The sequence below is a fragment of the Egretta garzetta genome, unplaced genomic scaffold, assembly GCF_000687185.1.
Source record: "Egretta garzetta isolate BGI_Z169 unplaced genomic scaffold, ASM68718v1 scaffold211, whole genome shotgun sequence".
NCBI lineage: Eukaryota > Metazoa > Chordata > Aves > Pelecaniformes > Ardeidae > Egretta > Egretta garzetta.
In genome coordinates, this window is record NW_009258673.1 from 397,832 (window position 1) to 413,511 (window position 15,680).

The 15,680-nt window shown below is 38.7% G+C and overlaps 1 protein-coding gene across 2 annotated transcripts in view; it reads right to left on the reverse strand.

Annotated features, from left to right (window-relative positions):
* Window positions 1-3,705: 3,705 nt before the first annotated feature.
* The window catches only part of LHX2 (LIM homeobox 2), a 22,563-nt gene continuing 10,588 nt past the window's right edge, over window positions 3,706-15,680 (reverse strand). For both annotated transcript variants that reach the window (XM_009648818.2, XM_035888601.1), the window contains 2 exons: window positions 11,328-11,533; window positions 3,706-3,993 (listed from right to left, as the gene is read on the reverse strand). In XM_009648818.2, coding sequence (XP_009647113.1) covers window positions 3,706-3,993; window positions 11,328-11,533 — 494 coding nt within the window. The remainder of the gene's footprint in view (window positions 3,994-11,327; window positions 11,534-15,680) is intronic.

Consider the following 15,680-nt stretch of genomic DNA (forward strand, 5'->3'; position numbering starts at 1 on the left):
TATGTAATTAGTGCTGGCTTTCTGAAGTTAAAAAAAAAAAAATCATAATTCACCTACTGTCAATTAAAATCTCTCTTTCCCAGCAGCATCAAGTCACTGTGAAGACCATAAGCATGTATACATGCCACCTGGATGTCTTTGCTATCATCATGCCTAAGTATGAAGTCTGATTATTATTTTGATTTGGGTTTTTTTTTCACCTTTTCCTTTAGATGAAGATTATTATTACGGGTGCCTAAGCTTTAGTCTTTACCTTCCATCAGACAAAAAATAACAAACAGTTATAGGAAAGTGCTCTAAATATGGGGGTTTTTAACAGCTAGGAAGAAAAGATAGTTTGGAAACCAAAATATGCTGGAGGCACTTTCTCCATCCATAGAATATTTGGTAAATTGACTTTCGCTTCCAGGGCAGGCATTCAGCTTCTTCGTTAGTATAATGATCCTCGGTCTTCTCTTCCCAAACTCAGATAATTGGAATGGAAAATAAGTTTTATGAAATTTAACTATTCATAGTGCCAATAAATCTTAAGTTGTGATTGCATGTCACTTACAGTAATGCTATTCCTCTGTACTGTAGATCAAAATATATTTATTCAGCATTCTTAAGATCAAATATCCTTTCTCTTTGCTTGACAAGAACAATCTAGCGTGCTGTCGAGTACCAAGGTGACTTGAGAGTTTTTCTAATGTGTAATCCCCTTTTATATTCTGTATTATGTAGGGACTCAAAGACAAAATATCTGCATTATCTTAAATAAACTAGGTAAAATGTATTTCAAAAAGTTTCTTGAGTCAAAAAGTAGCAAATCATTGTATGTATTTTCCATATTTGTATAGGTTTCATTATATCCTCGTTCTAAGTTACTCTTAAGTCTCTTTCATATTTAAAAAATGAACTACACACCTATCATGCAAAATGTAAAGAAGTATGTTCAACTAGTTCAAATTAGATATACAGTAAAAATACACTTCCAAAGAAATATCATTTCCATTTTTGTTCATGTTTTTAACAGAATTTCAGACTAATACATCAAATGTGGAACTGTACAAGTATGTGAAGAAACATTAGGATTGCAGTAGTAAAAAAATGTACAGCATTCAAAACCAACAAGCTCTAAACAACCAAACAATACCACAGGATTGAAACAATCATGGGGACAACATAGGTCATTGGAGCCAGTGAGTGAATCCTAATGCACCTACATAAAGACCCTACATAGAATATTGTATCTTATTTATATGCAAAATCCCTGATTTGATTAAACCAGACAATTTCTCTAATTGTCTCTTATAGGTTTTAGATAAGATTAGCACGAGAGTATTCCCCTTCATAAATGTCAGTTATTTGAAAAGGCAATATTGAGAATTGATTTGAAAGGTATTTCCATCCATGTGGATTCAGGTAGTTAAAATACAAGATCACAAATCATAGCGCTGCAATTTTAAAGAACCATTTGTATCTGCTACATTTGCCGTAACACTTTAGAATTCAGGATTCAGTTTTTAAAAACTGTTTACAGGTTAATACACAGGGGGTTAAATTATGGGCTGTATCCATTTAACAGTGGACCAACATTGTCTTTTAAATTAAGAAAATATCCAGCTAAGTAGGTCAAAAAGAAATAAAATTTCCAATGTCATTGACAATGAACAAAACATTACATACAGCAGAAGCTCTGTGTCTGAATGTCTTTGAAAGGTGGATACGTACTCTTTTACAGTCCCCTAACCAGCACAATTTCCCTATTAGACATTTATATTATGAGGAAGAATGTCTTGGACAAACCTGTAGCAGTTATTAATTCGACCCAAATTATCTTTTTATTGTTTTATCATTGTGCATAAACTTAATGAACTATGCTAGCCTACTGGTTTTAGTGACCAGAACGTAATCCCTTTCACAGATCTTAGCTCGTTATGATTTTTTTAGGACTATCTTGTTTTTCCGATAAATCACTGGTGGGTTTTTTTAAGCTGAAGTGTAAAAAAGGTTAATAAATGAGCTAATTATGTCAGCATTTCTATCCCACAGTCCTCATGCTCTGAGATCTCTCACTGATCCCAATAGGAATTTGGCTTGCACAAGAATGGCAAATTTTCAGCTGAGAAAGGGGAATAAATGCAGCGCTTTTAAACCCAAAACTTTGTTACCAAAGAGTCTGGGCTACTAAATCATCTTCAGTGCACTGAAAAGGGAAAAGAACATGAATCTTGGCACCTATCTTGCTGTTTATTTGGAATAATCTTTTAGCAATTTTGATCCAATGGGAATGATGGATTAGTTTTAGAGACCTAGCCACACACAACCTAACATTTGACTGAAATAAACTGATTGTAATAGGTTTGAAAAGGAACAACCATATGCATCTTATGTACCACTCAAAATCTATAAAACTACTGGGCAAACAGCATAGTGTATACTCCTTATACATATTTAAACTTTGCTGAGGTATTTCTTTAATTACAGAAAAGCATCTTTAAAAACAATAGGAAAAAACCCTCAAAATATGAGCTATATTCTGCAGAGATTTTTGGGGAAGAAGGAATTGAATTGTATTGAAAGGTCCGTAATCATTAAAGGAATAACCACTTTTATTAGCATCGATAATATCATATTCTTCCTTGGCTTTTTATTCCTGCAAAGCATTACAAAAAATGTAAGGCTGTGACTTTATAAAACATAATTTTGCCTTGACTTTGCCCACCAGTGTTGTAAAATAACCTGAAATACTTCTGTCTTTCTCCTAGGGAAAATATTACCCCGTGCCCACCTCTGTAATGGACCGATTGTAGCCACCCAGATGTTGGATACCTGCTTGCCGCCTCCACGAAACGGGACAAGCCATCTCTTGCACAAAAGCAAGATTGTTTTCATAAATGCTAGCTGAAGTCAAGTTTCTTTCACACAGCAAAATTAAGTCTAGTTTGTCTGTTTGAATTTTAACATTATCTGATAATTTCTACCTGCAACTAGCAGTTATTTATTTCTCTACGATGAAGATACTTAGAGTGTTGTACGAGCTGGATTTCTCACCCATATATACTTCAGGAACAGGAGGAATGTACACACCATATTTAGAGTTTATCCTAGGCAGATACTGTGTTTGCAGTGCAGTTTTCTAAACCTTTTAAATACAATCAGCCTATCTTGGTCATGACACTAATGTGAAATGTAACTGCAGCCATTACAAGTAGTTTCCATAAGTGGTTTTATTACTGGTTAGATTTTACAAATTCTGGTATTCCAACAGACTTCGACTTTAAAATTCTAAAACAACAAAGCAACCAATGAAAGGCTTAGGACTATTCAAAGTAACAAACTCTTAACATTTTTGCCCTGGTCATAAATATACAGAGAGAAAAAGAGAGAAGTGGACATGGAATCCAAAGAATGTAGATAAAACAGTATATAAGGCACATGGCAGTCTTTGAAAATACAGAAGCTTTAGCCAACTTAAATTAATTGCTGTTTCCCTTGCTCAGTCCACAAAACTGTACAGTTACACAAATGTTGTGTTGCAATAGATCTTCCAAGTTATTCTTCAGTCCATACTCCGTAATACCAGAACACTACATTTCCTTCTGTTTTTTTAGGAGAGATCCTAATTGTGGTTAGTCAGTTGCTCAAAGCCTCTATTAAAATACACTTGGAATTTCAACTAAGAATAATTTCTTTTTTAAAGAAATTATTAAGAAAGAGTCATCAGAAAAGGTTTGTAAGAGTTGTCTGTGAAGGACTTCGAGATTCATGAACCTCAAGACTTCCGGGCACTGACGTCAAGACAGATGTCACAGTAGGCATAGTAGGATTAGTCAAGTCCGTTAAAGTAGTGGGAGTGCTGGATGGACTCATGGAGGCATTGGATATTTCTGAGGCAGGACCTGACGGGGTCCCCGCTTGGAGTGTTGAGTCTGAAGTCTTATCCACCCCTGTGTTTTCTTGACGTAAGAGGTTCCGTCTGAATTTGGCTCGAGCGTTTTGAAACCAAACCTGAAATAGTTTAATATAACAGGGTAGCATTTAAAGAGCTGCAGTGTTTAAAAAAGCAAAAGCATACTCACAAATTCACCAAGGCTTGAATTGTGGAAGATGTTTTTACTGGTAACATGTTAGAAAAGCAGTCCCCGTTGTGAGGAGTGTCCTCTGCACACCTGTAAAGCACTCATCTTTCCCTCTCCTGCAACCCTGTATGAACAGTCAGCCTGGGACAGGAGTGGACTAAGAACAGAGGAGGCGAGTCTTTCTGTGCAGGCTATGTATAAAGATGCTTAGAAATTTGGCAGCCCTCATGAATCCTTGATTGCCCGCAATCCCAGAAGTATTTGTCTGGATGAGGCAGACATCAAGTATCTGATGAATATAAAATAATGAGTTTCGGCACCCTCGTATCTCAGGTCCATCTCCCATCGTAAGCAGCAAGTGACACAGACCACAGCACCCTGCCTTTCTGTGGGCCCCGAGAGCTCTCCCAGGAACTTTCCCATGTCTCAGTGTCAGCAATGCTCTCGCTTTTCTACAGGGACTGTCCCTCTTTCTCACTCTTCTCTTACTCTTCTTTCTCAAATGCTTCAGCTCCCTGTGCCTATGCCAGTCTCCTTTTTCAAATGTTTCCGGTACTGGAATGATGTCAGGAAAAGAGGCTTGAATGGTATTAAAGACCCACATTGCATTAAAAACTGTCATTTCGGTAGAAATTGTATCCACATACAGAACTTTTTTCCAAGATTGCTACTGCTTGCATGATTTGATTATTATCTGTGAGTGAAGGACAAAAGCTATGACTTCATCTTTCTCAGTTAAATTTCAATGCTTAGGTCCAAGTTGATAATGCTCTCCACTGTCTGCAGGATTTGTTTAAAGATAAAATAGTTTTCTGACCTATTTGAAAATAGATTTTAAAAAAATGTGTTTGTGAAACTTGCATGAAACCTAGGTTACAGTATATTACTTCAACTAAATTTTAAAATGTCATTAAATACCCTATGTTCAACCTGATATATGTTGATACCAGGTAACTTTACTGCTGCAAACCAGCTGAAATTTCACTGTGCTTATTTATCAGAAGGCTTTCTGTCCTTGTTATATTCTTTACAGTGGACTCAGTCCTGATCCTACTGTCCTCATGTTGACCTTCTATAAGGAATAGGACCAAGTCTATCCATTCCAGATGCAGTGAGCCTCGACATCTCTGTATCTACCAGAGAAAGGAACTGAGCGAGTGAACGCATCTGCATAGCTGTACAGTATCTCCATCGGGTTCCTCCTCGGTGGCCTGTCCAGGGAAAATGAGTGCGTGGAGCTCATGAGGCCGCACCAACCTGTACAGAAATTCTGAGCTCTACCTCTGAGACAGTGTGGCCCCTGACACAGGATCTGCTTTAAGCCAGACCACTAACAGAGGGGCGATTGGTAAACATGAGTAGTCCTGTAAGTTGTTATCTTCGCACTCTAAGCTGGCCAGCCGCAGTTAGAACTGGTGAATGTGTCTCAGCTGTTTTTCCTCTGACTGTTTTTCTTCTCATCTATGGATGGTCCAGACCCAAATTCCCCCTGTTGAGCACTCTTACTTTTTCTCTGAAAAGCTTTCTCCCCCAACCGAGGGTCTTTAAGGTACGTGCCCTCTCTCTTGCGCTGTCTCCAGGGAATGCCACGAGGAAATAATCCTCAGGCACACATTCTAGCAGTGGCCATAGGAGCTGCATTCACGGGCCATGCATAAATCATGCTCCTACAGGTCCTTCTTCCTGAAAGCTTAGTATTTTAAAACAGTTTATGTTGGCATTCTCTTTGTTAAAACACTTAGTTTAAAGGCAACACTTAGTTTAAAGGCGATATATCAGTTTCATATGCGACAAGAAAACAAAAATGTCCTAAACTAGCACTGGCAAAAATATACTCATGATTTTATAACATAGTCCATTACAGTGGTAAACATGTTAAAGGACAGGAATGTGGTCAAAACCAGGCAAAACCAAATGTGATGGTTTTGCCTGACACATTCAAAGCCGGTGTCCTCTCATGACTGTTCAGAGCCACGCAAGAAAGGAGGCACGGAAATCTATGCGTGTGGTTCTGAGTAAGGCGAGGAGCCTCGTGTGCAGGGGATGCAAGTGGAGCAAATCAGTTTGTTCTGGTCATTCAAGCCCCAGTGTCTCACGTGCCAACTAGTTAGGAATGATAAAAACCATCAATTTGAACAGTTATGGCATTTTTTACCTTTCAGTAAGAGATAATTTCTATTTGTCCCACAGAGTAATTTGGTTTTGATTTTTTTTAATTCAGCTGCTAACAGTTGTAAAAAGGGTAATACATACAAGGGTGAAATGGAAGTTTAGAGACTGACACTGTTGATATGTATGTGTACCATGGTTACATAATAATTAAAACAAAACCGCTAGTCCAATTGCTTATACACATAGTTCTGCATAACTTCACACTTATGCTCACTAAAAATACATGTGTTTATATACGCCCCAAATATGAGTAATATTTGCATTCCTATTCACAAAATAATTTTCTTGCTTAATCTGTAAAACTGTAGAAGGCACTGTAACTGTTTTGTTCATTTACATTGTTCCTAAAAGTCCAACAACTGCTCCTTAAGCTCAGTAGGGCGAGAGACTACGGTATCACTTCTGTTTGTGATGTGAAACATGAGGTATGTAAAGAACAGTGAGCTAGATTATTGGTGCTTATGTATTCCCCTTTATCTGCCATTAAATATGAAAACCTGTGCTCAGATGCCCTTCCCGATGACCATTAATGCTGCTTTCAGGAGCCACACATACAAGATGGTTCATTTGCTCTTTAATAGTGGTAATTTACGTTAGACATAGAAAATATTCCATAATCTTGTCAGTATTACTAAAAAACAGAGGTAGTACGACTACTTTCACTTTCTTCCTCACTGAGATATTGTCAAGGTTAATCAGCTGGTGGTTATAAAGCCCTTTAAAACTGTCCAATAATAAATATTCATGTTGTTACTGAAAAGGCGTCTAAATATTTGTTAACCGAAATTCTGAAAATACTTTGTCTCATGATAGAAAGGGATAACACAAGATAATTATCACAGTAGTGATATTCTGGTATGCACTTAAGATATGAAAGTATTCAGCAAAGACTTCACATTGAAGAGTAGTGAAATAATTAAAACTATTGTTTTCTGAGTTGTGGGAATGTAGGCCTGCCTCTCCACTGCCCCGTCTTGTTACTTATAGCTGTGCAAAGCAGCGTGTAAGAGCTGGCAAGCCAGGGCTGCCCATGCATGATGGCAGTGGCGCTGTACGCTCACATTGGCAATTCAGGCCCTGCACCTGTATCGGTATTACAGTAAAGTAAAGAAATAATAACCCAAACATATGTAACTGAAAGAATTGTTCCAGAAGGACTTATCTCACATCAATTACACAATTAGGAATCTGGTCTTCGGTACTGAGGAATAAACAAAATCGCTGGGAAGTACTTAGTGGTTTTCTGTCCAACTGTATCATTATAAGGCTGAGCTATTTCAAATCAGAGGGGAAAATATGGACCAAAACTCCTGCTAAAAAATAAAAGCAGCTGCGAGACCCACTACTGATATACCACATTCCGGTTAGCAGGGCTGGATGCCTGTAGCTGGACAACTCAGCAGCTAGGCAGAATAATATTTACTGTGGTTAATCTTATAATATCTCTTCGGTGATCTGTGCAGCTAACTCTTTGCCTACATCAAGTAAAAGAGGAATAAAATAACATCTCCATATGACTAGGAAATATTGAAAATAAATACACTAAGTGTTGTAAAGGATTTGGATGCTGCAGCGAATGAGATCATCTAAATCACCTTAGATAACTTCATTGTAACGCCTCCAACGTTGAAGCTGTTATATATTAGTTGTACGAATAGCTTGTGCTAGAAAAAAAATTTTAAACACAATTTTTCTCCTTCACACAGCTACCTGGAGACATTTAGGTTTACTGAATTTTACTAACTAGGAGGTGGAGAAACAAAAATATACAGGATGTTGCCTAACAAAGCAAACTACGTTCACTCATTGCACGCACATTTCGATTACTCTGTTGTAATTATTAAACACACAGTTGAAGGGGAACTATGGGATATTTTATGAATGGAGGCTCGGTCAAGAGTCTGCAGTACACTATCCTAAAGCAAAACTTCGCCGAAAGGTCGCGCAGGGTACCCATGCATGATTGTGAAAATTTTCATGCTTGTTGACTACCAGAAACTGAATTAGCAAAGTCCAAATGCATTCAGTAATCTGTGTGAGGTTTTCATAGCAACTTTACTGGGGAGTGATTCAAGAAAGAGTAAGCAGTGTACAAGACACCCACTGGAAAATAACACTTTGTGTTCCTAAACTGCTTTTGCCATGGATAATCACGTCCCAGACTCCTGGGGATGGGAGAGGTACATACCTATAGCTACCAAACCGCATCTTCTTAGTGTTATGTACTTCCACCTTCTCTTTCTAAACTCACAAAAAGAAAGACCAATTCCCAAAAGAGGAATGGTTATGCCAGTTAGCTCACAATTAGCTGGTTAATTCCATTATGAATGTCAGCTTACAATAACAGGCTTGTGTTCCCCAGCTGCAGTACAAGAATTGTATGAATTAAATTGCAAATATAAAGCTAAATTGGAAAGAAAATAAATAAAAATAGGGGTTAAAAATATAAATAGTTTTACTGTGATTCTAATGTGGCTACTTATGGAAAACAGTCTGCATTACTAAGCCACAGAACGAAATGTAATTTATGAAGCACTATGTTAAATTTCCGTGCCATTCCTCTTCTGGACATGCGTAGCTGATGACTAATTGTACCTAAAGCAAAGACAGAAGTCAGGTCTTCCAAATCCAATATCACGGACCATTAAGAATATGGCCAGATTCTCTGCTCATCTACAAACAAAGCACTCTCATTACGTGTTACGTGGGACTGTCTGTACAGTAAGGGCACTATAGCTGTTTCCTAAATCATGAGGAACTCTACTACCTGTGCTTAGGAAGTACACTCATTTCAGAACAAGGCAATCTGTTTCTCCTGATCTGCTGCCTTGTATTTTCTATTAAAATATATTCTATCGGTGGTATGCATAGAGCCACAATCCTTCATCAGCTGAACTGAGACCTGAACAGGCAGAAAATACAACGGAGGGAATGCGAAAGATTCCTTACTACTGGCAAGTGTGCATCTACGTCTGGGAGTCCACGCGCCTTCGGTATGTAAGACAGACTAATACTAATGATGCTTGTTTAAATCAATAGTGTCAGTGAATTACTTCGTGTTCAATAAATGACACAAATGGAATGCCAACCTTTCTGGATCAAAAGAATTAACAAGTGACACTGTCTCAGTAACCAACATCATGAAGAGTTTTCCCCAGCAAAGAGCAGCCCTGAAACTCATATAGGTGAGCTTCAGTGTTTGAAAAATTGCCGCTCTCAGGTTGGAGAGACACCAATTGGGCAGAAAGCTTCTAAGATCCAAAAAACAAGTTTGTTTTTTCATGGCCCAAATTAATTTTCAAACATAAAGTTTAAAAGAGTGTGGAGTAAAGACTGCTCATAACGGACAGGAAAACTCAAGTGATACCTTCCACCACACTTGAGCTAAAGGAGCCCAGACATAAAGGAGTATTTGACTGTGAAAGTAAAAGAATTTAAACACCAATTACCAAAACGATGAAAAATGTTTAGTGGAATTGTAAGGGACTACTGCAAAAAAGAGGAACCACTAAGCACCTTAAAACTGCAAGATGTGGCATGTTTAAGATGGAAAGAGAAGCAACGAAGAAACTGAAAAAGGGAGGGAGGTGCAGTGGAGACACAGAGTCCAGTTTTGGAGACAAGAAAATACATTCTGAAAAGGAAGGAAGAAACAGAGACAATAACTTGGAAAAAAGATGGAAGGGAAGACCACTAGGTGAAAAGAGAAGAGAGAGATGGAAGTCAAAGTTGGTGCGGAGCAAGGAGAGAGGACAGAAGGATGATCAAGAGAAAGACACTTCCTTTCCACTGCTCGTTTCTTAATGCACTATGTGAAATTTCTCAGATAATTCAGGTGTGAGCGCACTGTAATGGACAGAATAGATATTACTGAAGTGCCTAAACTCTGAGGATAAAATACAGGAGAAATGTCAAAATAAGGATAGACAAATGCAGTAAATGATTTTGCCCATGTGCATGGATAAAGAAGAGCTGCTATGAGAGACACTACATCAAGTGTTAAGATGTGCACTAGTTATATCGGAGGAATCTGTTCCACCACCGCAAATCAGCCTCATAAAAATAAAAAAAATCCAGCTATGGAGGACGTAGCCAAGAGAAGTGATTACATATGGTTTTTCATTAGTAGTTTTTCCTGGGAAGACTGCAAAACCTTTATTCCTTCTTCTGTTAACTATTAACACTGTAAGGCCCAGAATCTCTCCAGTGAATTCAGTTTTCCTCAGTATTTTTGCCTACTGCCCTCCATTTCCCTATGAATTTGCGAGCGCTGTCCACAATGCTTTCCCAGGAGCCTGTCTCTGAGCCCTACCTTTCTCTATGAAGCTTACAAACCATTTTTCTACAATCAAGACCATTTAAAAATTTCAGCAATAGATCCTGGAATGCCTAAATTTATCTCTAGGTATAGTTATTTGGATAAGTGCCCATTAAAATTGACTTCTTGAATCAGAACTATTAATTAAAATGGAGCTGAATCAACTGACATTCTCACCTTTGCTTCCCATAATAGTTCAAATGGAGTGTATATCCTTGAAGCAAGAAAAATCCAGCTTTCAGAGAAAACGTACTTTTAAAATGCAGTTTCCTTTCATTCTAAGTTACTAAACTATGAATAAAAAATTAATCTGTGAAAAATTAAATTTATGTCCACTTCAGTTATGAAAGAAAAGATATTGTCCTTGTCCTGATAAAATAAATTCAAGCTGCTGATTAATTTCTTATAAAGGTAAACATTCACAGTAATTTCTAAATTAAAAACTCTCTGTTTACAGTGAACACACTGACTAAAATAGTTCACTTTTTCTTACAGCAGATTGGAAGCTAAAACATGCACCAGTATTGACTAACTACAGGAAAACAAGCAGGGCCCCAAACCTTCACAACTGTCATTAAAAATTAGAACCCAAGTGATCTGCTTTTGGGAGGCTGGAAAGAACGAACTTTTCTCATACTTCCTAGGATTTAAATGAAGTCCTACAGAAGGTGTGAATGATTAAGAAAAGCCTGAAAATCAGCAAAATCCATGGCTTTTCAAATACAAAATTGGTATTTTATTTACTTTTCAAGACAAAAGACTGCTCTTCTTACCTGAAGAACTCTTTTGGTCAGGCCGGTTTTCTGAGCTAGCTGTTTCAAGTCCTTGGCATCAGGATTGTGGTTAATAGCAAAGTACGACTTCATTGTCCGCAACTGGTGGTGTTTGAATGATGTCCTCATACGCTTTGTTTTTTGATTGCTGGGGTATTGCTGGTCTCTATCCAGGTGGTCACCATCGTTTTCATTGCAACTTAAAGCTGAAGGCAACAAGAGGAAAAGGCGTGTAAATCTATTGCTCTGTGACCAACATTGTTTGCAGTTCATCTGAGTGCAGCAATTAAAATAACATACCATGGCATGTATTGTACTGGTACAAATCCTGCTTGCCTTCCCCTCCATTTCTGCATCTTCTATTTTTCCCTTACAATAACCAGCCTGCAAGGACCCTCACCTGCCTCTTTATGGCTTTTAAAATGTCAGGTCTGTTTCCTTTTTTCTTCCCTCCATCTCCACACAGCCTTTCCTCCACTTTCCGCTTGTAGGACAGTAGCTGTCCTCAACTCTGTAAAGTGTTTTAATGTACTTTGTATCACTATAAATTGCATTGTAAGGTACAAAGAAAGCTGTACAATGCAGTCCACTTAAATCTCGATGGAGCAGACCAGTTAAAATTATAATTATTTCCTCCATCAAACTAAACCCCGTAGAATACAAGAGAGACCATTAAATGAAACACTATAAAAGAAATAAAGTTTGTGGGTACCAGACAGCAAATTATGACTATAATTTGACTAGCTAGAGAAATAAAGCTATTAATACAATGTATCACTGGCATGCCAAATGCAAAATATCTTTTTAATTATTTATAGGTTTATATTTCCTTTTTTAAAAAAGCATTTGCAAATACTAGTTTGAATGATCAGTTCTGTTATATCCTTTTGAAATCACTGAATGACTCTGATTGAAATCACTGATTGATACATTTGCACAAATCAACCGTAAAGCCTGTAAAGGAGGTCTATGAGCAAGGAACATTGCAATAATTATCAAGTAGTATTAAATGTTGAATGCCAAGCAAAAGAATCTCATAGACCAAAAGTAGTTTTTCATTTATTTGTGCATACAGTAAACCATAGAACACCTCTTAAAATAACATTAAGGACTGAGCTTAAATTTACTAAAAAATACAGGGACATAACTGAAAATTAGCTCCAACAAACTGTCATTAATTTACTTCTTCTGTTCCAGTATCTACAACTCCCCTTTAATTTCCTAGAAGTTTTATGTTAAAAATAGCGAAAAATCACTACTACCTCTGTTCTGTGTTGCATGCAAAAAAATGAGAAAAAACCTGTACTTTAAAATGTGAATTTTTGGTGAATTTCTTAAACAGGTAAACAAATTTGTTCGCAGTTGACCATTACTGCTGGTTCATTACAATTGAGTACATCTCATAGGCATGTCTTTACAGTCTTACTTTCAATTCATGCTATCCATCAGAGGTGCTCAGCACATACAAATTCTGAGAGGCCCGCATTAAAAACAGTTTTTAAAAAATATACATAAAATGCACATAGTCATAAGTAAAAATGCTTTCAGATTCTATAAACAGCAGTTTTGCAGCATGGACAGTGGCTGCTTTGCAAACTTCAGCTTTGCAGAAAACTTCTGCAAAGATACAGCACAATATAGAGCAAGGCCTGCAAAAATTCAGCTTTAAGACCAAAAGCATACTTGTGTAATAGCTACGTAGACAGTGTCCGAAGCCTCAAACTTTTCTCTGTGTTTCTGTAGTCCTGTAATTTAAAAAAACAGCTTAAAAAAATTGTACTGTATATATAAATGTGTATGTATGTGTGCGTGCATGTGCGTACATTCGTATAAATCCTTTCCAGACCTAAGTATCTTGTGCCAAATTCTAGCAATAAGAAGCATTTCTGCTTGTTTTCCTGCAGTGTGGAAAGACTGGAAGCACCGGAATTTAAAAGGTATAAGACGCATAAAAGGAGACAGTAAAAATGCAGTATTAATGGAGCTGCATGGAAGGTAGCAAAATCTTTGTTCTGGTGTAAGAACTGAACTCTAGTTGCCAGACGGGGGTCATCCCATGTGCTCTAGTCTCCTTCATAGCTACAATTCCTGAGCAAATTCTATTATGGAAATGTAAAACCAAGCAGTACTTGGCTTTAAAATGTACTCACAGATTTTTAGATATTAGTAATGGAAAAAGACCTCTGTGTGTTATCTTAAATGTTTTCAAACCCTCCCAGAAATAACAAGGCAGAGACTTAGGGGGAAATGCATCAAAATGTCTGGCTGAAGGACCGAGGTCTGTCCACTCTAATATGCAACAAAATAAACCTGAGGGCTGCAAGTAGCTGGATTTTAACCTGTTCCCTAGAGAATGAGATACATTCAGGATCCAAGGAAATAAAAGTGATTCTAAACCCTCCCAGAATGGAATGAGGGTATCAGCTTTTCATCAAGCCCTGATAGGACAACAAACAAATTTACCCTTTGAATTTATTGAAATTTTACCTCCTCATGTACTAAATAAAAATAATATTAAAATGGCAGTAAATATGTACCATTTGAGACTGGCTAACTATTGTCCTTTTCTATGAAGAAAGTTACAGGACAGGTTCTGAAAGTGCACGAGGGTATCTGCTGTTCATTGTCTTGCACAAGTGGTTTGGGTGCCCCAGGCATCACCCGATATGACATAAATATTCCTAGTTAGTGCCAATTCCCCTCTCGTATTTTGTTGTGGTACTTGGCACCATCTTCAAAAGTCTATTATATTAGGTCTAATATTATATGCGTCTCTCACAGAATCTGAAATGTCTGTGGGCGTTGCAGGCACAGAGATACAGCACGGGCCAAGGGTGTAAGTGTGTGGAGATTTTAAGAGCTGAGGAGTTCCTGCAAAAGGCATCATGGCGTAAGACTAACACTGTACATGCTCCTCACGCAACCCTCTGTTTTTCAGGCGCTTCTTCCCTGTTCCTTCGCGGTGTCCCTACGTATCTCCCACAGGAACTGCTGAACTATCCGTACGTAAGATTCAGTTGCAGTATCTAGGGCTCCTGCTAGGAGTTCAGGAACACAACTGGTAAAATTCCAGTCGAATAGAGGAGTCCTAAACTTGCTAATGTTTCATTCCTATTTTGTGATAAAACAAATTCTGAAGCGGTGCCAAGTCTCTTTTTTGACCCTAGAACATTTCCAAGGCCCTCGTGCCTTTCCCCCAGTCCCCACGTCCAGGCTGTTGCCCTCCTGTCCTTAGGCTGGTCTCTCCAGCAGCCAGCTCTTACGGCCTCTTCCACTAGCACCGCAGTACAAACGTCCACTTGGCCACAAGATGGTGATGTCCACGGAGAGCATCACTAGAAACTAAGATTAAAATGTATTTTGATATGGGTGACCAAAATATCCTCTGCAGAACAGCACATAATACTGTCTCTAAAAACAGCGACATGAGCGTAAAGCGGGTTGTGCTGTTATCTTTGTGACAAACACTGTTTGAAGAAGAAAGCTTGGGAGCACTGCTTCACACTCAGATCGCCAGATCCCCCCCACGTGTCAGGATTCGGGGCAAAGCACGTGCTTAGTAGCGAGCGGATCACTAAGTATATGGCAGATGAAGAAGATAGGAAAGAGGAATTTCCTTTGGGGGAATTATTGTTCTTAGTAGCTTGTGTTTGACATGTTAAATTACCCAGAAAGCAAGCAAACTAATCCTGATTCTGAAAGAATGATGAAACAAGAGACACATTTGGTGCATGCATCAACTCTCCATATTCAGCGGCTCAGGAACATACACCCCTTTCCTTCTGTAATAAGAGAGTCAAGGGGGTGTTTTAACCTGCTGCTGCCTGGAGAGGGAACTTGTGACTAACTAGACCAGGCAGGGGTGCAGCCTTATTTGTTGTTTGGCAGGAGCATGTAAAGGACTTTGTGGTACCCACGTCCCTGAAGGGGACAAAAGTGAGACAGAGCCCTCTGAATGGTACTTGGGACAGGAACAGTCTTTCTCCCTGGTGGAAGGAGAAGACACTTGGGGAAGGCAGACGCCTGAACTCCTTGCCACAGCTGGGATTAGAAGGGGTGAAGCCGGGGCACTCGGAGCAGGCAAAGTACCCCTTGCTGCTTCTGAGGCTCCTGGCAGCACTGGAAGGAGGGCACCCCCGCCAAGCCTGCGGAGCAACAGACACGGAAAGCGCTGCCTCAACCTTGACATTTCAAGAGGTGTTTCGAGGAAGAGGGAGAGAACGCCTGTCTTAAAGAGGGATCGTCTTCGCGGCTGAGCATCACAAGGCCACGGGGGAGAAGAGCGGGGATTAGAAGCCTTCTTTCCTCCTGCCCTCCTCAGCCGCCTCGGACAAAAGAGCTGCGTGTCCCGCT